General features: G+C 38.5%; 2 protein-coding genes across 2 annotated transcripts; one reads left to right on the plus strand and one right to left on the minus strand.

Moving 5' to 3' along the window:
* Positions 1–3823: 3823 nt before the first annotated feature.
* Positions 3824–12851, plus strand: LOC143848536 (Peptidase M20/M25/M40 family protein). Its single transcript, XM_077357488.1, has 4 exons — positions 3824–4906; positions 9889–10026; positions 12273–12512; positions 12608–12851. Exons 1-4 carry the CDS (start codon positions 4061–4063, stop codon positions 12695–12697), a joined length of 1314 nt encoding a protein of 437 aa, XP_077213603.1. The 5' UTR covers positions 3824–4060; the 3' UTR covers positions 12698–12851.
* Positions 12852–17663: 4812 nt separating this feature from the next.
* On the minus strand, positions 17664–18598 carry LOC143849004 (ethylene-responsive transcription factor ERF014-like). Its single transcript, XM_077358052.1, has one exon. It carries the CDS (start codon positions 18544–18546, stop codon positions 17890–17892), a length of 657 nt encoding a protein of 218 aa, XP_077214167.1. The 5' UTR covers positions 18547–18598; the 3' UTR covers positions 17664–17889.
* Between the last annotated feature and the right edge of the window lie 8069 nt (positions 18599–26667).

Here is a 26667-nt window from a genome sequence, read left to right on the forward strand (position 1 = left end):
TTAAATTCTTAATACCCAATGACAAAGATTCTAAATTTAAAGGGCCCATGCTTTTCAAAAATTATCAATGAAGGACAAAAGAGGTCCCATCAATAAAAGCTGGACGAAAATGCCCTTTGGCATTTACAACACATTTTCACCTTGTTTTTTCCTTCTTTCCTTTTTTTTTACATTTCCATTTTTACCTTTTTTTATTTTTTACCCTACTAGTCATCTTCCTCCTTGTTGAGCCACCATTGTTGCTGGCAAGTCTTGAAAACTTAAAAGTTAAGTTCTTACAATCTATCTCACTATATCTAGGTTTTGTTTTTGGGTTTTTTTTTTTTGGATTTTGCACTCTATCTCATTCCTCTGTTTCTGATTTATCTTGTTTAGGGTTTAAGCGGTTTGTATTTTAGGGTGTGTTCTCTAGATTATGCGCCATTAGAAAAATTGCTATAGGCAGAGGGTTTTGTAGCATAAGGGGTTTATCAACTCTCTGGAAGGGGGTTAGCAACTCTCAAAGCCACCAATTTCTGAATGGGCTTATCAAGTGCCTGAAAATTGGCCGAGGGTACTAGAGTTCTGGAAGGGGTTTCACTGTTATGTTATTCATCTTTCTCAGTTACAATGAGGTTCTGAGCTAATTAGAACATCCATTGGTGGGCCTGAGTTAAACTTTCATTGTTATTAAAACTCTTCTTTAACAGTTCTGCAATTGTTCTCACAACTCGATGTTGAACTGCACAAAATCAGAACTTTATTAAGTTGCAGTTAACTAGCACTACAGACTCACTCTTTGAATATTTGCTTAAATAAGGATGGTGGCATAAGAGGCTCAGACTTGCATGGGGTGATGCCTCTCTTCTATATGGTCATGCATAGTGGATCAAGGCACCAATATATCCATATGCATGTGTGAAGCTGAATTTTTGGATTTGAAAGAGTTCCCTGGCAATCGTTTTTGAAAACTTCTTACTCAATTAGTTTATGACAACTGTCTCCTTCAACTTGACTCAGCCTTGCATATATTCATACTTGATGTGCTCATGATTGTATTTCTATTTTTAGGTTCAACTGGTTAGATTCCGGACACTATTCCAATCCATGGAGACAAATTAAACATTCACCAGTGTGTGCGACAAATGTTCTAAAGGCAAAGATGGATTAATAATTCCAAGGCAAAAATTATGTTAGCACATTTATCAAGTCTCAAGTCAAAAGATATGGAACTTATGTGCAAAAATTCCACAATTGAAAGCCAGAGCCATCTTGACACAAGCACTCAAATCCGTAAACTTATGTGTCAAAATTTCGCATCCTTGTTTTCATAGCATTCATAAAGAAAACAAAATGCACATGTGTAGCAGAATTCTGCTATACCAATTACAATGACTAGAAATTAGGTTGCCATTACACAAACTGCGATATCACTAATATACAGAGCATGGTGCTGGTTTCTTAACTTCATTACCAACCATTGCAACAACCATTACCTCTAATGAGTGTGAGAGAGACGGTGAAAATCCCTTGTTGTAATATCAGATACTGCATTTTAATACCATACTAGCGGAAGTGATTAAGGATCTTGTGGATTCGAACCACCATACTCTTGAGAAACATTAGGCCATGTTTCCCAAGTACTCTTCCATTTGATCTAAATACCCAAAAGAAGATTGTGGCAGGCAAGAGCCTTTCAAAATGGATCAATGAAAAAAAAAAAAAAAATATGTGCTTGGATACCATGATAGTACAGTGCACCAGTGGCATGCTCCTCTACACAGCTCCATGTCTGCTACCATACTCTTTATAATAATGCAATTGCCAACCCAAAAAATGTGGTTTTCCATGACTTTTAATCCAAGGAACCACAAGACGTTGACCCAAGTCTCGATCTCTTTGAAGGAAACAAACTGGTTCAAGGATCTGCCCAAAAAGCTTTGATAAGTTTTGGGATTTTCACTAATCTCAGATTAATTGTATTAACAGTAACATGTGCATTCATGTTCAATAATCTTAGATTAATTTTCACTAATCTCAGATTAATTTTTACTAATCTCAGATTAATTTTCACAAAGTTTTGTTATAAAAAACCTTCTCAATAATATAGTAGTTGAAGGGGATTCATCCAATGTTATTCGATGGCTCAATAGATCTCAAAAGCCGCCGTGGAGATTTGATTGAGTGGATTCCATAGACGTTGTGTTTCTTCACGTGTTGCGTTCTGCTAATCAGATGGCGGATGGGTAAGCTAGAGGAGGAGGAGTCTTCAAGGACTCTCTCGCCCTCTATGATTCTCTCCCTCCGTGAATCTTTTTTGCATTTTGTGTTGATCATTCTTTCTTTCGTTGTACTTTGACCATCTCGGTTTTTTTTAATATAAATGGCTAGCATTTTTCAAAAGAAAAAGTAACATGTGCATTATTAACTTCTTTCTTTTTCTTTTTCTTTTTGAATAGGTAAATATGATCTATTAAAAGAGGCCAAAGAGCCCAGAAGAATATACAGAAGAAAAAACAAAGAGATACAGGAACAGAAAACAAAGAGAGAAGATCAAGGAGGAAGATAGTCAAAGGATTGCATGCAATCCCTAACTACTCCATCCTTGGCTAGCTTATTGGCTACTCCATTAGCAGATCTTTTAACATGATACGCCATGGTAAGAGGGCCACCAAAAATATCTTGGATTTCATCTAACCACGGTGCAAATCTCCATGGGACAGAGTGTGATCCACTAATCCAACTTATCACATTCTTTGAATCTCCTTCAATTTCAACCTTCCCCAATTCATCACCGGATAACAACTTAAGCCATAGTGAGTTGCTCTCACCTCAGCCTCATTAGAATCCGATGCCCCAATGAGGCCCGAGTAAGCCCATATAACAATACCTTGATCATCTCTTAATACTCCCCCAATTCCGGAAGGACCTGGGTTACCCATGCTAGATTTGTCAAAATTTTGTTTCAAGGCTCCTTGCAAGGAGGTTCCCAAATCTGATCCACTTTAGGTGCTTCCCTATCTCCATTACATATAACCTTCCACGCATACCAAAGGTCGAAAGCCGATACAAATGCAAAGCTAGGAGTTGTTCTCACCTAGGAAATAATGAGCGCAATAACCTTATTGAAAAGAAAGAGAGGTCTTTGAATGAAACCTTTGAAGACTAGCGTTTCTTTCTTTCCACAGAACCCAAATGACTGTAAGGAAAGACACCTTCCAAAGGCATTTCCCTTTCCCTTTCCCTTTCCAAGGAGTGAACTCCCAACTCTCAAACAAATCTTCTAGTTTGGCTTGGAGGACCCATGCTACGCCAAACCTGTACAACAACCTCTTCCATACCTCTCTGGTTACCCTACATTGCAATAGCAAGTGGTCTACCGATTCACCCTCCTCTATGCATAAGGGACAATGATCGATAATCAAAATGTTGCTCCTCCTCAAGAAATACACCATTTGAATCCTTCGTAAAATAACCGCCCATGCAAAAACTTGCACCCTAGGAGGAACATGGATGCTCCATACCTTGGCTACTTTGGAGAGTGCAGAACTTGGCACCAAAAGATGACAGAAAGATTTGACTGAGAAATTCCCTCCCGAGTTCCAGATCCATATTCATTTGTCCCCACCAGAGCATTTGATGTAGATCTTCTCAGCAAACAGCTGGCCCACTGAATCAAGTTCTCTGTCAAAAAGTCTCTTCTGAACAAAGGTGACCAAATCACTCCACTATCCCCCCGAGCAAAGCACTCTGTTCAAATGAATGCTGATTATCTAGTTCTGTGATAGAGCCAGCCAAATTAAATTAGCCTAAATCATACAGGAAACCCTAGGTCATAGATCTCTCATCAGTCATCCCCACTCCATGGCCGGCCGGCCCACACACACGATAACAGCACAATTTGGATTTCTGCATTGGTGGGGCCCAGCACAATTTGGATTTAGTCCACTTTAATGGCCCCTGCCATTGCAAACTGGACAAGTAGATGGCTTTGTATCAAACTCTTCACTCTTCACTACATTCTTGGCAGCGGCCGACCCCACTATTTTGATACGCCCACCCCCTCCTCCAGTTTCCGACCATGTCCATGTTCCTTCTCTTTACCCTCTCTCTTCTTTTCTTCTTCTTCTCCACCTCATCACAACAACAACAAAACCCTAACAAATCAGACCCAATCTCACTTTTCCAACAATACCTCCAAATCAAAACCGCTCACCCCAACCCAGATTACACCTCAGCCATCTCCTTCCTTACTTCCCAAGCCCTCTCCATTGGCCTCAAAACCCTAACCCTAGAATTCACCCCAAAAAAACCAGTCCTCCTCCTCACTTGGCCAGGCCAGAACCCTTCCTTCCCTTCAATCCTTCTCAATTCCCACATCGACAGTGTCCCCGCCGAGCCGGCCAAATGGGCCCACCCCCCTTTCTCCGCCTTCAAAGATTCCGACGGTCGGATCTTCGCCCGCGGATCCCAAGACGATAAATGCATCGGAATTCAATACCTTGAAGCAATTCGTACCCTCAAATCCTCCAATTTCAGCCCCCTCCGTACAATTCATGTCTCTTTCGTCCCTGATGAAGAGATTGGGGGTGCAGATGGGGCTGCTAAGTTTGCTTCTTCGAAGGAATTTGACAATCTCAATGTGGGGTTTGTGTTAGATGAAGGGCAGGCGTCACCCAGTGATGAATTTAGGGTTTTTTATGCGGATAGGACGCCATGGCACCTGATTGTTAGGGCTTTGGGCGCACCTGGGCATGGGTCGAGGATGTATGATAATGGGGCAATGGAGAATTTGATGGAGAGTATGGAGGTTTTGGCGAGGTTTAGGGAGAGTGAGTTTGATAAGGTGAAGGCGGGAATGGCGGCTGCTTCGGAGGTCATATCGGTGAATCCTGTCTTTTTGAAAGCTGGAACGCCTTCGCCCACGGTGATATGCTCTCTTTTTCCTATGGAATTTTTTTTTTTCTTTTTCTGATTCCATTTGGTTTTTTCTTCTGTTTTTTGTTTCCTATGATGAACCGTGAAACTTGGAAATTGTGGGTTGGAGATTAATTTAGTCTAAAAGAAAGACAACAATATTTGTTTAGTTACTAAGAGATTTGGTTTGTACTTTGAATTCTTATCACAATTACCATTCTGGGTTTCACTCATTTAATTGTGGGAAATTAAGATTGAAGACCAACAAAGCAATGGGATGTTGATATGTAAACTCATGAAGCTTTGGGATTGATTAATTACTAGAAAATTGGGTTTTAGAATGTTGGAGAATAAGAAAACGACAGTAATTATCAGCTTTTCATATAAATAAGAACCCTGGAGTTTATTTTTGCAAATCAAATAATCAAATGTTTGTGTCTTGAAAGTTGTATGCTGGTTAAAGGTGTTTACATACACTGTCTGTTCACACACCTTGGTATAGTGCAGATATGTAAATCATGCGTGCGCTTCCTCATCTATATCTCTAACCTATCTAAACATGCACCTGATACTTTCCTCAAACTGGCCAGTCATGGTTTATGATAGATCTTCCATGTTTGAATTTGAGCATGTTAGAAGTTGGAGGTCGATGATAATAACATATTGTATGATAGATCATGACAAGAAAGGTTACGGCATGAACCAACTAGTTAGCATAGGGACATGACATCTTGAAGGGGTGTGCAATTATCACTGGGGTCCATAAACAAGCCTGTAAAAATATCAGCAAAGACATGAAGGATCTGGAGTTGTCAGCCAAACTATGTGCACATGAAAATTGATTCTATCTTAGAAGCTAAACGACTATGACTAGAAGAAACTGTTCAGCTTGGACTTTTCACCTGCTCTTCTTGGATGCACTCTCCTTGTTATTCAGTCTTTGATCAATGAAATATAAACAAAGGTCACGGCCAATAATATTGAAACGTGAATCACAGTTGTTGTGCAACTCATCAAGGCTTAGCCACTCCCTTTCTTGGATGTGCTCTTTCTCAAAATTGATTGAATATATACCCGTGCCATTAAAGTATCATCTATTGGAAACAACCAAACAGGTATCCTTATCCTCCAATTGGAACTTCCTACTTGCCCCACTGGTATGCTACAACATTCTCAAATTTTGGTTGAGCATAGAACCACTTGTCCTAATTCAAAAGTTTCCCATTGTTTAGTGGGAGAAATGGTGGACCCTCGGTAGCATCGGTAATCAAGGTGTTTTCACTTGGCTACCACGAGAGTATTTTCGAAGTTAAAAGATGAAATTTTGTAGAAAGAATCCAAAATTAGTAATTATACAATGCCATCCAAAGAAATGAGATTTTGACAATTACTAGAATCTTCATTAAACATAGAACTAGGGTAATCTATAATAACAAAACATCCAACACTGGGTTCTGAACCCAATCCAAAAAATTAGAATATTGAATTTGAAAGAATTTTCGAAGATCTTCAAATTGAAGGCCTTCGAGTTGGTAATCCAGGAATGGAGATCACACACCTTCAGTACACTGATGACACCCTATTGGTAAGGTTGAGGAGGATAGGGTCTTGAAGCTAAAAGCAATTATTCTCTGTTATCAGGGTGTAACTGAGCAGAGTATCAATTTTGGCAAAACTAAGTTGATGTGTATTCACCTGAATAATGAAGAAAGTTAAAGGTTAGTAGTTTTGCTTGGATGGTTGGTGGATGAGTCCCCCTATCAACTATTTTGGCCTTCCTTTGTGCGACGGTAAACTAAAGGATTGGGTTTGGCATCCAATCATTGAAAAAGTAGAGAAACACATGTCAATATGGAAAAGAAAGCTTATATCTCTCGAGGGCAAGATAACTCTCATAAATGCAGTTTTTGCTAATCTTCCCATTTACTACATGTTCGTACTAGGATCTTTGGTCACTGTAATCAAAAGAATTGAGCAGTTGCAGAGAAACTTCCTTTGGGGGGAGCGATCGAATAAGAAAAGGAGGATACACTTGGTTAAATGGGAGGACGATTGCAAACCTAAATCATCCGGAGGACTTGGCATCCGTTATCTCAGAACAATGAAAGATGCACTTCTTGGGAAGTGGCTGTGGAGGTTCGGAGAAAAGAGGAATCACCTTTGGGTTTAGGTTATTGAACATAAATATGAGATTAGTCATGTTGGATTGTCATTAGATGATAGATACAAAAACCGTGCAACCATGGTCTTGAGAGATATTTTGAAAATGAAGCCTAGATTCTTGAAATGTATTAGATATAGAGTGCTTAAAGGAGACCAAGTGAAGTTTTGGAAAGGTTGGTGGTGCTTGGGGGCGCCTCTTATGTATTTGTTCCCATATCTATTTGAGGTGGTGAGCGACTCAGATGCCTCGGTTTAGTATTCTTTTCAGCAGTTCGATGGTGGGGTTTATTGGAATGTAAGGTTTCATCGTAACTTTTTTGACTTAGAGATGGACTCGATGGCAAGGTTTATCAATGCTCTGGATTCCATATTCTTGAAGGGAAATGGAAGCGGCAAAAGCATTTAGATCTGGAATTCTGTCGGGGCTTTCAACGTCAAATCATTGTGCCTTCATCTAGATCCAACTTTGCCTACCTTGCCATCAATTAGAATCTCGAGGGTCCCAGCAACCCCTAGGGTGTGCGCCTTCAGGTGGTCCGTAACCCATAAGATTTTGACAATCGATCATCAATGGAGAACCTAAGATTTCTTATTGTTGATCATTGTGTGTTGTGCTTAGAGGATAGTGAGATGGTAGACCACCTTTTCATTCATTGTAGGATCACGAGGGTGGTTTAGAACCATGCATTATATCATTTCGGTGTTTATTGGGTTTTTCCTGTCCAGATTGAAGAGCTTGTGGATAACCGGGCACTAGCTCCCTGGCCATGTAGAGGGAAAATTATGTGGAGCGTAGTGCTCTTACCTACCAGAAAGGTTTGTACCATGTATTGGACTGTTTTGGTGTTTACTGGGGTTTTCCACTTTGGATTGAAGAGCTTGTGGATAACTGAGCACTAGCTCCTTGACCAAGTAGAGGGAAAATTCTGTGGAGCTTAGTGCTTCTAGCTACCAAGGAGGTTTGGAACAACATGTGTTTACTGGGTTTTTCCTGTCCAGATTGGGCACTAGCTCCCTGACCAAGTAGAGGGGAAATTCTGTGGAGCTTAGGGCTCCTGGCTACCAGGGAGGTTTGGAACTCTGTATAAGATTGTTTTGGTGTTTACTGGGTTTTCCTCATCAGATTGAAGAGCTTGTGGATAACTGGGTACAAGCTCCCTAGCCAAGTGGAGGGAAAATTCTGCGGAGCTTAGTGCTCTTAGCTACCCTCTGGATGGTGTGGAAAGAAGAAATAACCGTGTGATGGTAAAGTAAAAGGTAATTATCTCATTTACTTGAAGGTGATTGTGACTACCATCAACTGGGCGAGAGTGTTGCCTTGCTTCAGATTCGTCTCCAGCCAATCTCTTAGGTGGTTCTTGAAGGTGTACTCTAGTGAGAAGAAGACCGATCCTCCATCGCCTCAGTGGGACCCCCGGCCCCATTATGGTTGAAATTGAACCTTGATGGTTCAAGTATTGGTAAACCGGGGCCGGCGTGAGTCCGGGGATCTTAAGAGACGAGACCTGTCAAATTAAATAGGCATTTTCTGGTCTGTTTGGGGTGAAGGATTCCAATGAAGCTGAAGTTATGGTGGTGTGGCAGGGTACTCGGTTCTCCGACAACTGAATTGTTGACCATTTCATTGTGGAAGGAAACTCTCTTAACATGATTAGATGGTTGCATTGCAAAAACCCCTACTCTTTGGAGATTTGCAGACTTGATTGAAGAAAGCCATGAGCGGTTGGAGGGTTATTTGGTTATATCATAGTTTTAAAACTCCCCCGTGTCTGCGCTGACTCCCCCGAGTCGACTCCCTTTTACGTTGGCCGCGTTCTGCGTTGCGCCGCATCCACGTTCCGTGTTTTGCCCTACAGAGTCAATAAAAACTCCTTCGACTCTCCCGAATTATGACCGTGTCAACCAAGTACTCGACCGCATCGTGCCGAACCAACTAGGATTTTCTTCGGCCACGTTCCGTGCCGCATCCACGTTTTTGAACACTGGGTTGTATTCCAGCACGTTAGGAGATTGCCAATGCTGAAATAGATAGAGGTGGAGTGATTAGGGCCAGAGTGGAGCTTTTTTATCATCTTCCACCTTGAGTTTTCTGGTTTTTGTAGGGTGTTTTTTTTTGTAGTTTGTCTTGGTTGTTTACCTTTTCTTGTATACACCCACCTCAGGCGGGGTGTTTCTTATCTTTTTCTTTATTAATAAATTTCTTTGCCAGTAAAAAATAAGTTATATGTGTTTACCTTTTCTTGTATCCACCCACTTCGGGCAAGGTTTTTCTTATCTTTTTCTTCATTAATAAATTTCTTTGCCTGTCAAAAAAAGTTATCTATGATTACGAGAGAACTGGAAATGAGTTTGTATCCACATCCCACTTGTTAGAATATTGAAATTGTATTGGAAGATATGCATTTTATTTAATTATTTTGTCAAATCCTTGTGTCCTTAGTTATTCATCCTTTCTTACAACTCAACTCAACTCAACTAAGCCTTTGTCCCAAACTAGTTGGGGTCGGCCCTTGTGTCCCAACACAACTAAGCCCTTGTGCCCTTACTTATTCATCCTTTCTTAACACTAGAATATAGAAATTGGGTTTTCTGTCTGCTGATGTTTCTTTAGTGATTCAGTAAGGCTTTTTAAATATTGTTCAAATTTCAGAAGAATTACTTAAAGGCATTTTAAAGACAGTGATGCATCATCTTGTTTGAAGCTTTATTTGTTAGTGACATGAAAGTTTTCCATCCCTTCTGATTTTTTCTTCACAGAATTTATGTTTCTGGGTGCTATTTTATCAGTTTTAACAATTTTTTGAAGAGAAAAGACAGTAATCTATGCAGGGTTTTGTAATGAACATGCAACCTTCGGAAGCAGAGGCGGGGTTTGATGTTCGGCTTCCTCCCACTGCAGATCCAGATCGCTTAAAGAAAAGAATTTCTAATGAATGGGCGCCAACTACAAGAAACATGACGTACCAGGTTAGAGACAAATTTCCATCATGTTAGCTCCATTTATAGTCTATTGCTGATTGAAAACCAAAAAAGAAACAAGAAAACACTGAAAAACAAAAATGAATAGGCTATATTGTACAAATGCTATCCGGAAGATATGGTCCTATATGCTAATTTAAATAATAGAATGGGTTGAATAAACAAATTATCAAAATAATTTTTGTTTTGGCATGAGCATGAAAGGAATTTATATGGTTGGAAAGTTGTTTGAATTGTTTAAATAACCGAATATCCTTTCAGTCTTGCCATTAGATATGTTCTTATACATAAATCCGAGTGTCTCCAAACCCATTTATATTCCTAAACAATGAATGGATTTTTAAATTAGTTCTAGCATGATCGGCAAGTATGTGCTAAGTGAATGTTAGTTGCTTTCCGGAGTCAATGATGAATATTACCAAACCTGAATTCTTGAAGGGATGCATTCATGAAGTAAAAGGCCAATTTGTATTCATTAGTAAATTATAATTATGCATAGAATATTATAATATAGTATTCCTTTTCAAGATGAGAGATGAGTCATATGACTAAGAACAAGAACATGCTAATGAGAAGCTTATGAAATATAAAGCAAGGTCGTGGTATTAGAATCCAATTTTAGGAAACCAAAGGATGGGATGTTTCTTTGTTGAGGAGGTCTGCAAACCTAATATTCTTAGGCTTCAAAGAAGTTAGATTGTGAAGCTTCAAAGAAGCTGAGTAGTCTTCGGCATGGAAAAATGCCGGTTGGAAACACGGATTTAAATTTTCACTGAAACAGACACGAAACCGAAATGTTTTGTTTCCGTCCCCATCGAAACATATAGTGAAACTAAAATTCCAAATGTATTAGTAGTACACTGGTACAATATATGTTACATAAATTTTGTTTTGGCACGAGCATGAAAGGAATTAGATGGTTGGAAAGTTGTCTGAATTGTTTAAATAACCTAATATCCTTTCAGTCTTGCCATTAGATATGTTCTTATACATAAATCCGAGTATCTCCAAACCACCCATTTATCTTCCTAAACAATGAATGGATTTTTAAATTAGTTCTAGCATGATTGGCAAGTATGTGCCACGTGAATGTTAGTTGCTTTCCGGAGTCAATGATGAGTATTACCAAACCTGAATTCTTGAAGGGATGCATTCATGAAGTAAAAGGCCAATTTGTATTCATTAGTAAATTATAATTATGCATAGAATATTATAATACAGTATTCCCTCTCAATATGAGAGATGAGTCATATGACTAAGAACAAGAACATGCTAATGAGAAGCTTATGAAATATAAAGCAAGGTCGTGGTCTTAGAATCCAATTTTAGGAAACCAAAGGATGGGATGCTCCTTTGTTGGGGAGGTATGCAAACCTAATATTCTTAGGCTTCAAAGAAGTTCTTCGGCATGGAAAAATGCTGTTTGGAAACATGGATTTAAATTTCCACTGAAACCGACACGAGACAACCGAAATGTTTCGTTTCCATCCTCATCGAAACATATAGTGAAACTAAAATTCCAAATGTATTAGTACACTGGTACAATATATGTTACATAATTATATTTATATGATTTGGATGTAAAATATGGTGTATGTATTATGTATAAATATTTATATGAATTACATGTGAAATGCTATATGTATTAAATTATCTGGAATGCCTGACAATGCATGTGACTAGGTGTTCGATATTGTTAAACCATTTTGGGTATGATTTTTACTTATGTGATGATTTTTGAGCGTGTATTTGTGCTTATTCTAGCACTTGCTGAAGTTACATGTAAATGTCCATCGTTAGCATATGTTTCTATACATTTCCGTGATTTTATAAGATTTCCCGAAATTTCTATCTGAAATCGATATGTTTTTATTTCGTCCTGATCGGAACGCATGTTGAAACCAAAACATGAAACCTTGGTTGGACACACTACCTCATCCACAGTTTGCTGCAAGCTTCTGAAGCTCGAGCATTTTTGTTTTTCACAGTGTTATGCTGCTGCATTCGTTCAAGTGTAGGTCAAAGTGTATTCTTATATGAAACTTCTTTTTTACTGTTTCAGTAACTATAAGCAGCAGGAATTGGAAGTTTCCAGTGGGCAAATATGATATTCTTGGTGATGTTTAGTTTTCTAAATATGTGTGGGATGTTAAATTCCTTGATTTGGATTTTCCTTTCTCTTACATTCGCTCACATGAAATGCTAAATATTCTAGGTTCTTGTTCATTCCACAGCTACATGAGGGTGGACCCATGAGAGATAATAAAGGACGCCCTCTAATGACTCCAACCAACAGTTCCAACCCATGGTGGTCAGTTTTCGAGCAATCTATAATTGCGGGTGGAGGAAAACTTGCTAAACCCGAAATTCTACCTTCCACCACAGACGCTAGATTCATGAGACAGAGGGGCATTCCTACGCTTGGGTTCTCTCCAATGGCAAATACGCCCATCTTACTTCATGAGCATAATGAGGTTTGGTGATTTCATATATCTATTCTTCAAGATTTTAGTATTACATATGTTTTGTGATTCATCCTTTGCTGACCGTTACAAACTCTTTCATGCAGTTTCTGAAGGACTCTGTATTTTTTAGGGGCATCAAGGTGTATGAATCCGTGATCCGCGCCTTGAGTTCCTTTGCTGGAACTTCAGTCTAACAACTTCCACAAGTTGAAAGGTATCTTGTGATTGGTATTTGTCTTTTGATAGCAATGGTCATATACTTAATTTCAGCACAACTTCCATGTGTTTAGGGAGGTTTTACTTGAAATGATTTTGGTTTGAAAGCAATATTTGTAGCAGTTCTATGTTCCTAGCAGCTTTATTACAAAAGGTTTTCCAATCAACATTCCGAAGGTTGGCAATGCATATGGGTGCAACTTGGGTCGGGCTCAACCCGAACCTGGCGGGTTCTACCGATCTCAGCTCGGGTTGGGTTGGGATTCCCAACCTAATTTAATTTTGGGTTGGGTTAGGGTTGGGCAGCCCAACCCGACTCAACCTGGCCCGATCTGGGAAAAAACATGTTAGACGGGTTGGGTGAGGATTTAGAGGCAGGCTGTGTTAGGGTTGACGCTCATGACCCGATGCTCGGGTTGGGTCGGGTTAGGGTTTAGGGAACACTCTAGGGTCGGCTCCAACCCGACCCAACCTGGCCCGAGTTGCGTTATTTGTTAACAATCTCAGTCTGTTATCCTTGCCATTAAAAATAAATAAATCTTAGCTATTTTATAAGATATAAGGACATGGATATCTTTTCTCCCTTCATTGGGTTATTTACTGTTACAGGACATTTGAAAAAATGACGAGAAAATGTTGACTTTTGAAAAAACTCTAAGAAATGTTGTTTATTAAAAAAATGACTTTTTAGGACGAAAATACCCCTAACCTTACTTTATCTTTCTCTTCTTTGTTTTTACACTTTTTTACTTTTACTTTCAAGTTTTACAGTTTCATTTCTAGGTTTTACTCCGACCCTTTTTGTGTGAAACGGCCCATTTTCCGGCGAGAGAGGCCTTCTTCTTCGGCGAAACATCTTCATTTCTCCGGCATATGCTCATTTGTCTTGAGAGGTTAGAAGGAGTTCTCTAGAGACGCCCCTTTCTCATTTTCTTTTTCCTCCTCCAAATATTCAAAATCTCATTATCTTTGTAAGTATTTCCCCTTTTCTAGTGGCTGTAGCCAAAATCAGTTGCCCAAAGAGCTTTCACTAGGCAAAAGGGTAGTGGAAGCCAAAATGGTACTCACACGGGTTATTCATAGCCAAAAAATAGGTTACTTGAAGCTAAAAAAATGTAACTCGAATCCAAAATCGATAGCTCAAACCCACAAAGTGATAGTCGAAGTCAAAATAAGAAGCAAGGCACTCGAAGCAAAATGTAAGTTATTTGAAGGCAAAAATGATAGTCGAAGCCCAAAAAAAGTTACTCGAAGCCAAAAAAAAAGTTACTCGAAGCCAAAAAAGATAGTCGAATCCAAAAATGATAGTCGAATCCAAAAAATGATAGTCGAAGCCAAAAAAAAATTTACTTAAGTCAAAAAACTAGTCGATGCCAAAAAACAAATTACTCGAAGCCAGAAAAAGTTACTTGAAGCAAAAAAAAAGGTAGTTGAAGCCAAAAAAAAGAAGTCGAAGATAAAAAAAATTTAGTCGAAGCCAAAACGTGTTAGTCAAAGCGAAAAAAGAAGTTTGTCGAAGCCCAAAACGTGATAGTCGAAGCCAACAAATATTTCTCGAAGCTAAAATATATTAGTTAAAGACGAAAAAAGTGCCAAATGTTACTGGAATTCAAAAGTTTTAGTCGCAGCCAAAAACATGTTAGTCAAAGCAAAAAAACCAGTTATTCGAAGCCTAAAAAAATTTAGTCGAAGCGAAAAACACAACGGCGAATGTGACAGGAAACACATTTTTCACTTCGACCAAGTAATTTTTGGCTTCGAATATCCTGTTTTGGCTTCGAGTACCTGTTTTGCGTTGAGAAGAAGAGGGGGAGATCTCGAAACCCTTCGGAGAAAGATTTGACGAGGCAGAAGGCTGATGGGTCCAATTTTGTGTATTTCAAGCAAAAAAAACCTTTGAATACCTTAAAAAATGAGAGAGAGAGAGAGAGAGAGAGAGAGAGAGAGAGAGAGAGAGAGAGAAAAGGAGATGATGGGGAGAATGAGATTTTAGGCTTACATTCTTACGTATTGCCGGAGAAAAGAGTAGGTTTCGCCGGAGAAGAAGCACTTCAACTAGGTTCAAAACAGGGTAAAAGTAAAACTGTAAAAAGAATAAGGGAAGCAGAATAAATGTACCGAGGGGCATTTTGGTCCTAAAATTTTGATTTTTTATAAATTAGCATTTATTCGTTTTTTCTCATCAAGTGACATTTTTATGTCAATAATGCAACTCTCTGACACGTAACAGTAAATAACACCTGTCACAATACAACCAGGTGAGTGTTTCTTAAAGTGAGTGCCATTGTCAAAACAAGTACGGATATTATTTTCCTCTGTATAGAAAATCATGTGATTAGCTCAACATGTATTTTAAGGGGAATGATACAGTGACAAGCTCTTATGATGAGAATCCCATGTGAAGCATGATCAGGGTCTCCGAAAATAATGTTATCATTATCCTAAACCTTCATCCCAGGGCCACCGATTGCCAACCCTGCTCTATGTTAGCCTTTAACGATTCCATTGTGGAACTTTGAATTTGGATCATTGCTTAAATTTTCTTTTACCATCCCTTCGCTCAAGCCATTGATTGGGTGGGTGAAATCATCCAATGGGTGCATTTGTTTGGCCATGTGATCCTTATTATAAAGCTTACCAAGGCTGGATTTGGTTTGGATTTTGAGAACCGATTTGAGTCCAAAACAGATTATTGGAATTTAATTTTGAGTCCAATAATCAGTTTTGGACAATATCGATTCTCAAAATCCAAAGCGAACCGGGCCAAAACAAACATAGCCTATGTGGAGCAGCTGAATCATGCCCTGGTGAATTGGATCAACCTTTTTACTTTATGGCTTCTTCTCATACTTTAAATCCGTAAATATCATAGTGAATTAAGAAATACATGTTTTTTTACCCTCTCAAATGAGTTTTAAGCTTTCAAATTATAAGATTCACAGATGCTATTGATGAGATTCTTGGGGTTGACAAAGTTGTTGTTGAGGTGTTTGTTAATTAACCTCATTTCTTCCTCCTCTTTTTTTTTTATTATAGCCTTCTACCATCTTGGTGGTAGATTATTTTTTCCTTTTTTTAATAAATATAGCTTGTCCATTGAAAGAAAATTTGGGTGTCAAAGATGCAGCGGAGAAATAAACAAGGGAAGAATTCCAAAAAAAAAGAAAGTTCATTTGTAGTGCTGTTTTTGGAATTCACTGTGTTCATGGGCTGTTTGGTATTTCTATTTGTGACCTTTAAATTACCTTTTGATTCTTAGGTTAGGGTAACAAAGAGGGGCCTAACTTGAGTTCTTGAAATGCTCCTCCGCCCTTTATTGTTGGAACAAGATGAAATAATTGGGAAGTAGATGTTAGAAATGAGGACAACTTTTTACAACATAAAAGACTTCAAGTTAGTATTGAGTGAAAATACCATATGACGAAGCTATATCTATGAACCGATTGATAAAAATTATTCTAAGGTGATGTTTGTAAACCATGATTTTTTTTTTTTTCATTAGTTAGTTTCACCAGTAGCCAGAGAGAGTAGGGAGGGTGGGAGAAGGAGAGACTTGAAAGGACAGGAATGAGCAGAGGGTGGCTAAAAAACAAGGAAAAATTAATCATATTTTGGATAGAGTTTTTTTGTTTCCTTGTATTTTCTCAGGTATTTCTTATCCACTCCTCACAAAATCGCACTCGTGTCTATCTCTCTCACTGCTGGCCAGCTGAGCCAAAGCAGTGGGTTGGGATTCATTTAGGCCTAGTTTCGATTGCAAGAAAAATATTTCTTGCGGAAAAATTTTCCACATTTTAGAGGAAAATAATATGGTTATGGCTTATTTAGAGGGGTATCATTAAAAAGAGATTTTATATGGTGAGTGGGTGTGCAGGGGCAGCCACCCTTGATATTTGATCCAACGACAGCCCACTTTTTCCACTTTTGAAGAGGCTGCTATTGGATCAAATATCAAGGGCTGCTGCCCCTTACACCTGCGTGTCCGCCCACTCATCATATCATTTCTGTCATTGTAAGTTGTCCCTGTAAATAAAACTTCAACTGTTGGTTCAAGTTAGTTTTTTCATGTGTAATCAAATGATGGAAAAGGAAAAAAAATTGTAGAAAAACTCTTCCTTTCTAACAGAAAATTCCTGCTATCCAAACAAGGCCTCAGTTCCAGAACTTCGATGTGGTGGACAAGAACCATCTATGAACCAAGAGAGATTTTTGCTTGTGCATGGCCAAGAGGATTTGGGATTTCTGCAAGTAATTGTTTCTGTTTAAGAGGATGGAGACCTGATTCACAAAGGATGATGCTGTACTGCAATATGATCGACAAACTAGGGATAAACATAGTAATAGGTGAAGGTGGTAGAGAAGACTACTTGATTAAATTTGGGATTTCACTAAATCATAGATTCTATTACAACCAGTCCTAATATGTGATAGACGTGGAAAACGATAATAATAGAATATCCTAATTAATCTAACATGATCGTTAATCTAATCTGGTTGCCTAATATATCTTGGCCACATTTAACCAACTTGATTAATCTTCCACAAAATGATCCAACGATGAGATCTACACGCAATCCACATATTCTAACACTACTAGTAGAGAGAGAGAGAGAGAGAGAGAGAGAGAGAGAGAGAGAGAGGACAAATCAGGGACAAAGTAAAGCTTGGATACCATGAAAGAGTTTGGTAACAGTTGGGTTCCTATTACGGTTCCACAGTGTTGCTTAAATACAGCCCCTTTATTTTCCATGATGTTAACTGCTGTTTCCTGAAACCCTAGTAAAACTTTATCCCATTTAATGAGGGGAAATGATATTCAACACACACACACCCCCGCCGGTTTCTGCCTTTAACGTTTTTCTTTGCCTTCAAAATCAAAGGACTTCATGGATATATTTAAAACACTTTTCTTTTTTATTCCGACACAAGAAAGAACATGAATAACATGGTTGTACCGTTTATCTTATTCAAATTCCTTGTAAAAATACATATATCTATATATGTAAATATAGAAACTCCAGGAACAGCCTAAAAACATTTGGCTCCATGGGAATTCCTCTTTATCTAAATACAAATCAATGGAGTCACCTCTTCAATATTCTTTCCAAAAATTTAACTAATTAAGATACAAAACAATGAATAAAATCCATGGAAAAAAGGAGTTGATCAATTAGCAGAAGCTCCATAAACTAATGTCCCCTTCTTGATCATCACATTCTTCCATCAAAGGAGGAGCAAAGGGAGCACAAGCATTGAACATTTGATCTACTGCATACTTAGGCGATAACCAATCGCCAAAGTCCAACCACGGATCCATCAGACGGTTCGATTCTTCGGCTCTGCACTCAATGTAATTCTCCGAACAAGAAGGAAAGAGCTCGTCGTAACTATCTGATGAAGACGACATTGACAGCGAAGGAGAAGGGGACGATGATGGAGGGGGTGGAGGGGGAGAAAATGGGGGTGTAGAATTAGCAGCTGCAGCTGCTACTCTTTGAATGGATTTGGGGGACATAAGCGTGGTGTCTGGAAGGTGGATTGATGGGGTGATTGGAAAATTGAGATTGGCTGTAGAGCCCTTGAGACATAAAAGTGCAGCATCATAGGCCCTAGCAGCAGCCTCTGGTGTGGCATAAGAGCCCAACCAAATTCTTGTCTTTTGGTTTGGTGCTCTTATCTCAGAGACCCATGAGCCCCAACTTCTCATTCTCACCCCTTTGTATTGCTTTTTCCTTATAGCTGTGGATTTGGGTACTTCTGATTGGATCTTGTTTGCAGCTCCCAAGTGTCCATTTTGATCTGCAACACCCTTGTTGTTCTTCACCATGAGGATAGATGGATGAATAGATAATAAATGGTATTGCTTTCTCTATCTTCTTCTTTGAATGTGAGAAAGGAAAGGGGATACAAGGGTTATTTATAGACCAGGTTTTGACTTTTGAGTAAAAATAATCCTCTGTAGTCCAATGTAAAAATCAGCTCTCAAATGGTAGAATTCAAGGCTTTTCATGAACTGGGGGTCAATTATTTTACATGCTCTCTACCTTTGTGAAAATGGGAATATGAGCAATTTTACTAACTTTCCCCTCAAGAAATTGCAAGGAACGTGTGTCCCCATGTCCTAAAGATATTTTAAATTTATATAACATGTTTCTTTCAGAAAAGAAAACGACCCTATATGCCATGGCAGAGGCTGTAGTTTCTTGCACCCTAATCTTCATCTCTGCATCCCATAAAGACAAGACACTCATAATCTCTTCATACAGAATATAAAAAATAAAAAATAAAAAAGCAATTCATTCTCCCTCATCTTTTAAGGTGTCCACATGCCTACTTAATTCTATGTTTACCCACTTTTTGATAACCTTAGGACAATATTGGCATCAGGAATGATAATGTGCTCATTTTACATGTTTTTTTTTTTTCTATATATTATAGGGAAAAATACACTTAGACCCCCTGTGGTTTCAATTTGTATAAGGTAGGTCCCCTCAGTTGACGGTTCGTCCACAGATTGAAGGGTTAGGATGATCCGATGGAGCTGATTTTTTGAGTTCACCCTATCTATGTCAGGGCCAGTCAAATGAACGCTTTGGATCATCCAAACAATGTGGGCCCATACCCGAATCTAAACACTACCAAAAACACAGTGGCCCCACAATATTGGCAATGAATATGTGTACACAAAACTAATAATTTGGCACTAAGAGTGATAAATTGGTCATTTCACAAAATGAGTTTTGTTTAAATAATGTTACGTAGGTAATAAATATGTAGATACGAGAAGGAAACATGGGATTCTCTGACGCAGTGAGGAAGCTTCCCGGATTTGAAGAAGGGGTCAGATTTGATATTGAGACACCCAAGTCAGAGCCAAACCTTGCTGTTGCACCACTGGCTCGCAAAGCTCTAAACGCGTCATGACTCGAACCTCAAGGATCTAGAATTAAATTAAAAGCCAGACTCACAACCGTTTCTCTTTCAGACTTCATCATGGTTGGCTTGACTTTGAGTCCATTCTCTTGTGAGCTCTGTATATCCAACTCACTTCTGAAAAACCCTTTTTTCTCTATTCCAAAATTGCAGATGGAGTGCTCTTTTTTATTGACTTTTGAGACTCTCAATGGGTTGTTATAGGTTTTATTCTTCTTTACTATTTGGATGTCTTATTACTATATGATGGGTGGCCGTGAAAACACGTGAAGTCTAAAAAAAAGTAGGTACGGCCTACTTTTTTGATGATCCAAACCGTTCATCTGTTTGGGCACAACGTAAATAGGTTGTGCCCCAAAAATCATTTCCATAGGATGATCCTAGCCCTCCGATCTGTAGAAGATTTCATAAATTGTTTTTGGAAATCACCATTTTCAGATCAGTTACGATCGGAGGGTTAGTATCATCCTATGGAAATGATTTTTGAGGCGCAACCTATTTACGTTGTGCCCAAACAGATGAACGGTTTAGATCATCAAAAAGAGTGGGCCGTACCTACTTTTATAGACTTCACATGTTTTCACGGCCACGCATCGTATAAATTCTCGTCTTATTGCTATCTGAATACTCACATTTTCTTTCCATTTTCCAGCTGTTTCTCTTGCTTTTCTGTATTGTAGTGTGTGCAATGAGAATGAGAATAGTGTCGTCAAGTAGTACTTCTCTTTCAAACGAGTAACTCGGTACTAGGAATCTATTTCTCTGGTTGAAAAACTGATAAAATAGTATTTTTTTGTACCAACGGAATCAAATAAAATAGTATTTAGGCCAATGCATAACTAGGTATGTGATTATCTGGGACCTTCATGTATGTTTCCTTTGGAATGATTTTAGGGAAATGATATATTCTCCCCCCTTTCTTCCCCGAGCCACCCCCCTAGTGTAAAAACCAATTGACTTAAATATGCTAGAGGGAGGTGGCCGGGTAAGAAAAAGGGGGCAAAACAATTTACGATTCACACGTGTAATCTTTGCATGAGTGAGGCTAAATGCGCGCTTATTTGTGTGAACCATAGAGAATGTGTGATTTGTGAAATGTTGATCTATGGTTCGATGGAAATGTAAAGTAAAAATAAAAATAAAAATGAAAGGATGAGGAAGGAGAGGAGATTGGGAGACTGGAAGTGCTGAAAGTGTACGTGCTTGTTAGCCTAGATGGCAACCCAAAGCTCCATCCGGAGGTTGAATCCATGCCTCGTACACTCATCCGAGCTTTATCCCCGAGCTCACTTCAAAGAGCTGACAAGGTGCCCTACACCGTAATACAAAAATGAAAAACAAAAGCCTTCTCAAAGGCAAATGCAACAATTGAGCTCACTTAAGAACAACAAAATGATTTACAAGAGTAATCCTATCTATAATCCTTCAAATATAATCCAAATATAGGCACGAGGGTGTAAAACACTCAAATATGAGTTCAAGCGAGGCTTAAGAGTGTATCTTAATGGTTTAAGGCTCTTTTATAGTGTCTGGAGCCCAAAACTAGCCTTTTCTAAGCTCTAACGGCTAGTTCGGTGGACCTTTGGTCGACCAGAGAACTAGCCATTATAGCTACTTAAAAAACCCAAAAATTGGGGTTCGGTCGATCGAAGTCAACCTACTGGGGTTTTTCAATTTTCCGTAGTTATCTTGGAAAATTCATATTTCCATTGTTTCTTATCAGATTTCGATGATCTTAGGCTCTCTAGAAAGCTAAGGGAGTTTACTTTCTGTTAAAAATAATTTCAAAATTATTTGAAAATCTCCTAGAGCCATTATCCATAAGATAATGGCCTTTGGTCAACCAAGCAAGTGCCAATTTGGACTTTTTCCATTTTATTTTTTCTTTGGCTCATGGGCTATTGGTCCACTTAATTTCTTTGATGTATTTAACTTATGTTGGTCACTCTGAGGTGTCCTTGAATGCCTCTAGTGAAATCAGATTGGGAATTAGGGTTCGTGAATGGAGAAGGAAAGGGATTTGGAGTATGTTGATGGAGATTGGGATTAGGGATTGGGGATCAAGGGTTGTGAATAGATGTGAATGGAGATGTTGAAGGGATGGGAGGGGATGTGAATGGAGATTTGAGGCATGCGGGTGCGAGGGGGGACACAATTGGGAGAGAGGGAGTGAGAGACATGTGGGTGGGATGTGGGGTTACGCGCGCGGGTGGAGAGAGAGAGAGAGAGAGAGAGAGAGAGAGAGAGAGAGTTTGCTTCCATTAATTGTGGTCCTTAGGCATCAACCCTAGGGCTCTGATACCATGTTAAGAGAGGAAAGATGGGAGAAGAATGTCTGAGCTGATGATTAGCTCCCCTCACTTATGTATTTATATAAAAGGAGAAAAGAAGTACAGAGACCATAGTGCCCTTAGGCACACCTCACTTCCAACGCTGATCATTTCCATCGGAGGGTGCTCCTTGGGTTTCATTTTTTAGTAATATATTTCTTTGCCGTTCAAAAATAAAAAGAAAACAAGTGTTGATTTTCTTGATCATCCATACTATTTGGCATATTCTAGAAAAAGACAAAAAAGAAAGATACTATTAAGTAGCAAGAGCCGGGGTGCGGATATCAAAAAGAGAGGAGAGGGGGATGAATGTTTGAGAATTGTTAATGAATTGGTAATATTAAAAGATAAAGAAATAGTTTTGAGGATATGGGCGAAAGATCATGGGAGGGTTTTGTTCTTTGGATGATGTTGGGAGATGAAGAGGCAAACTCCATGTGAGCAGACTCTCGTGGAAGCATCGGAGCCCCTCTTTTTTTAACTTTCTTCTACTCCTTCATCCTATATTTGTTTGATTTGGTGTATGTATTTGGAGTGATGGAGTTTCGTGGAAATTGCAATATCACATGGAGTAATATGGTTTTCAATGGCCCACGCCAGAAGCTCAGTAAGGCTCCAAGGACTTTCTTTGAATACCGCGTATCAACAACTGTACTCAGTAAATGCTTAAACGTAATGCTTATATCACCCTCTTGTTGGATAGTCATACTCACTCACGTGGTTAAACACTTTCTAATTTGCTGTTGACAGCTTTTTCTAAAAAAATTTCAACAGTCTTTCAACAACTAAACGAGCGTACAAACTTTAAACAAAGGGGAAGACTCAATTTCATTAATAAAATAAGAGTGTGGACGTCATGGCAAGCGCTCGTGAAGTCCAGTATAATTAAGAAAGTACAGCGGGGCCCACTTCACAGGGTGATCCACACCATTCATTTGTTGGGCCGCAACGTAAATAACTTGTACCTCATAGATTATCTTCATAGGATGATCGACTGTGGAGGGACTCCACATTATAAAAACCTCTATAGATAGGAGGGTTAGGACCATCCTATGGAGATCGATGTTCTTAGAGGCACAACCTATTTACGTTGTAGCCCAACAAATAAATGGTTTAGATCATCCTGTGAATTGGGCGCACTTTAGATCATCATGGGAAGTGGGCCCACTGTACTTTCTGAAAAATATTGCACTTCACGCGCACTCACCATATACAATCTCCATATATACATACGTACAAGAAAATATACATACGTACAAGAAAATGGCATCCATTGTGCTCAAATTTTATTCATGCAAAGAATATGTTCTTTTATCATGCACTTATATAAAATAGAGCCAAATCTTAAAATATAAAGTACTTAATAGATATAAAGAAATTTATGAAGCGTAAAATACTTCAAGAAAAATTTAAATTTATAAGGTTTTAGATGATTTAGGTTATCCTAGATTTTCCGTTAAAGGAAACTTTATGGTCATAAGGTTTTACAAAATCTTGGGAGCTAGATTGAACCGTTATAGAGCTCCACAAGTAGATTCTAATGGTATATAATAATTACTGATCCATTAATGGGATTAAAAGTTATGCTCGTTTGAAGTTTTGATTATTCAAATTAAACTTTTCAAAACACTATTCTATGCAGTCTCTCTCCTAATTTTTATTTATTTTTTTAAAAAAGAAACTCAAGCTCAAGTCTAGGTCCGGATAAACTGGCTGTTCTGCTCGATAGTAGTCTAACGGATCAGAAACATTGGATGTGTTGAAGAAATGGATGTCATCAATGTTAAGATATGTTGGATCAGATATGGCAAAATCTGACCGTCGGATCATCTAGGATTAGATGAGAGGTAGTTTGGTTAGATTAGGCTACCTGCAGCTAGATTTGGCAAGTAGTTTGGATTAGGCTGCTGGAGGTAGTTTGGCAAAATCTGAGCAACATACCTCAACAATCAAGAACCTCAACGACATATGCATTATCATTAATTTTCTTGATTATGTAATGAGCTAATCCTTCCTAATTCTTTGGTTTATTATACGCGCCAATGCATCTCAACATACCTTTTTGTAGGTGAACCATCACCAAGTTGCTTTATGGAACACTTCGAGTCTCCGATGTTTCTTTACATCTTCTTAAAATTCGTTGTTGTTCGACTCTTCAACATGTTTCTTGAAATCAGCATATACAAATTAGATTCTATTAATCATGTTTTCTATTACAATGCTCATACTCAGAAGTTTTGGCAAATCTAACCAGTCTAGTGTGTAACTCGGCATGCAACTATATAATTAAAATCTCAAAAGGAGACTTTACTAGAGACTATTCGCCAATTGTTAAAAGGAATTTATTTTTTCTCGATCAAGCAAAGAATCTCACTACTTAAGAATTAAAAACCTACAATGCATCTCATCAGACTCCTAACTCCTAAGTATCGTGTTGATGACTTTGGCTTAGCCATCTGTCTATGGATGGTATGCACTATTGTACTACAAGGATGTATCAAATCTCCTCTAGAAGTGGCCTTGAAACATTGCCACGCTACACAAGTTTACAACGTTTTTTCAACTGGGGCCAGGAATATCTCTCCTCCAGAAGAGCAATTCTCTTATCATGTCCAAAATACCTGTTTAACTCGTGGATGATCTGCTCACCTTGGAATGTACATTTGAGTAGTCCTTTTGAAGAAAAGCTGTCTTTAACATTCAAATTTACAGGTTGTTCCATCTGACACTTATCCTAACTATTTGATCTCTTCATCATCAACATATAATTCTCTTAAGCATTCAAAGCCCACGATTTCATTAGCCATGAGGCCCATGACAAATAAAGTCATACGTATATAGCATTTTGTATTCATTATCATGACTTAAAGTTCAAAGATTTCTTGGGTTAAAGTTGATTATCATGATATTTGCACCCCTCTCTTTGTTTGGTACCTGTTAGCCTCTCTTTGTTTTGTGTGCATTGGATAGATCTTGTTGACCGGTGGAGGAATAAGGGTTTGCACATGTTACCACTTCAGTCTGTTGCAGGGCATGTGAACATTGATATGGACTGTCTAAGTACTAGAAATAATACAACAAGTAGACTTTTGACCTTTGAATGTAGACCATTTTTCATATTTTTTTAATGACAAAGACCTATCATAAGAGAATGGAAGAATGATCACATATGCCAAGGGATACTCCTGTCCAATGTAGGGGATACTCTTGTCCAAATGCTATTAATTCCCTTCAAATTATTAGGAAAATGCTGTAAAGACCATGGTTCGATTTATTTTCAATGTCTGCCCTCTGGACATGATTGGGCCGTTGATCGAGACTGAAAACATATACTAGGCTATTGATTGCCATTAGATCTGTCTTAATCGGATGATCCTGAAAATCTAGAGAAGCTAAATTTGATTTGTAGTCCTTAATTGACGGATAGGATAGCAAAGATCTTGTGGGTTGCCTCGCTGTAGCCCCTGAGATCAATTGTCCGATCTCATACAAATGTTCCATATGGGATCCAATTTTGATCATTAGGAAGGATATATTCGTCGTAACAATGATCATCTGCATAGTTGGAGACTTGGAGTCAAATTATTATATATGGGGTCGGTTACCCTTCTAGTGTTTTTATGCCCATAGTGAGTAAAACGTGATTCAGCCTAAAAATAAATAAAACAAAACATACGGAACAAGAAAAATTCGAGTTTAACATGGTATTGGCTAAGAAAACGTAGTAGAAAAGACAAAAAACACAAAAAATGCGTTTAATGAGTGGGGAAGAGTGAAAAGTTGGCCAAAATATGATATGTGCATGTTATTGGGGTTAGTTAGATTGTGGTTATTAATTATGCGGTTATGGGTGTTAAAGTATAAAAGATAAAATAACGCCTTTTTTCGCTTTTGGAGAAGTTGGTAAGTTAACAATGGGTTTAAGGTTGTGGATGTTAGTTATTTCCTATGTGTTATGTAAGTGGGTTAGTAGTGATGTAAAATTAGCCACCTTTATGCTTGTATTTAAGTTTGTATTTTAATGGAATGACGAAGAAAAAGAATTCTACAGCAAATGAAACTTTGTAGGAGAGTCATGGTTCCTCTCGATTTGAACCATTAGGAGGTCCGGTTGCCTCGAATCAACCTCTCTTCCCTTCTCTTTCTATTTTCTCTTTGTTTATTTCCGTTACGGCAAATTAGGCACGTAACAAAATACGTGTTTAATATGTTTAAAATATTTTCCTTAAAAAAATGGATTTTTTTACTATGAAAGTTTTAAACGGAGTATTAAACGGCAAACCATTAAAACAAGTATTTTTTTTTCAAAAATATGCCATTTAAAACAGTGTTTTGCTAACAATGTTTATGGCTACTCTTCTTAGGCTACAATGGGGAGGCATGGGGAAGAAAAGGGGCAAATATATCATTTCTGTTATCATGGTATTAGGTGCTGATGGGGTCCAAAATCTGCAACCAATCGGCTGTTGACACGTGGCCCTCACAGGGACCACTGTAAAGCCAACACCTGTCCCTGCTAGGTGTGACACCTGGACCAATCAGGGACTTCCATCTGCCCCTCCTAGGTATGAGACCTGGTCCATACAGGGGCTACCACCTGTCCTGGACAGGTGGCTCAGAACCACTATAAATAGCCTTCACTTGTGCTAAGGTGAGGGATCTGAGATCAAAACCCTAAGTTTTTT

The sequence above is a fragment of the Tasmannia lanceolata genome, unplaced genomic scaffold, assembly GCF_043159265.1.
Source record: "Tasmannia lanceolata isolate RefF3 unplaced genomic scaffold, GAP_Taslan_0.1 ptg000016l, whole genome shotgun sequence".
Classification (NCBI taxonomy): Eukaryota; Viridiplantae; Streptophyta; class Magnoliopsida; order Canellales; family Winteraceae; genus Tasmannia; species Tasmannia lanceolata.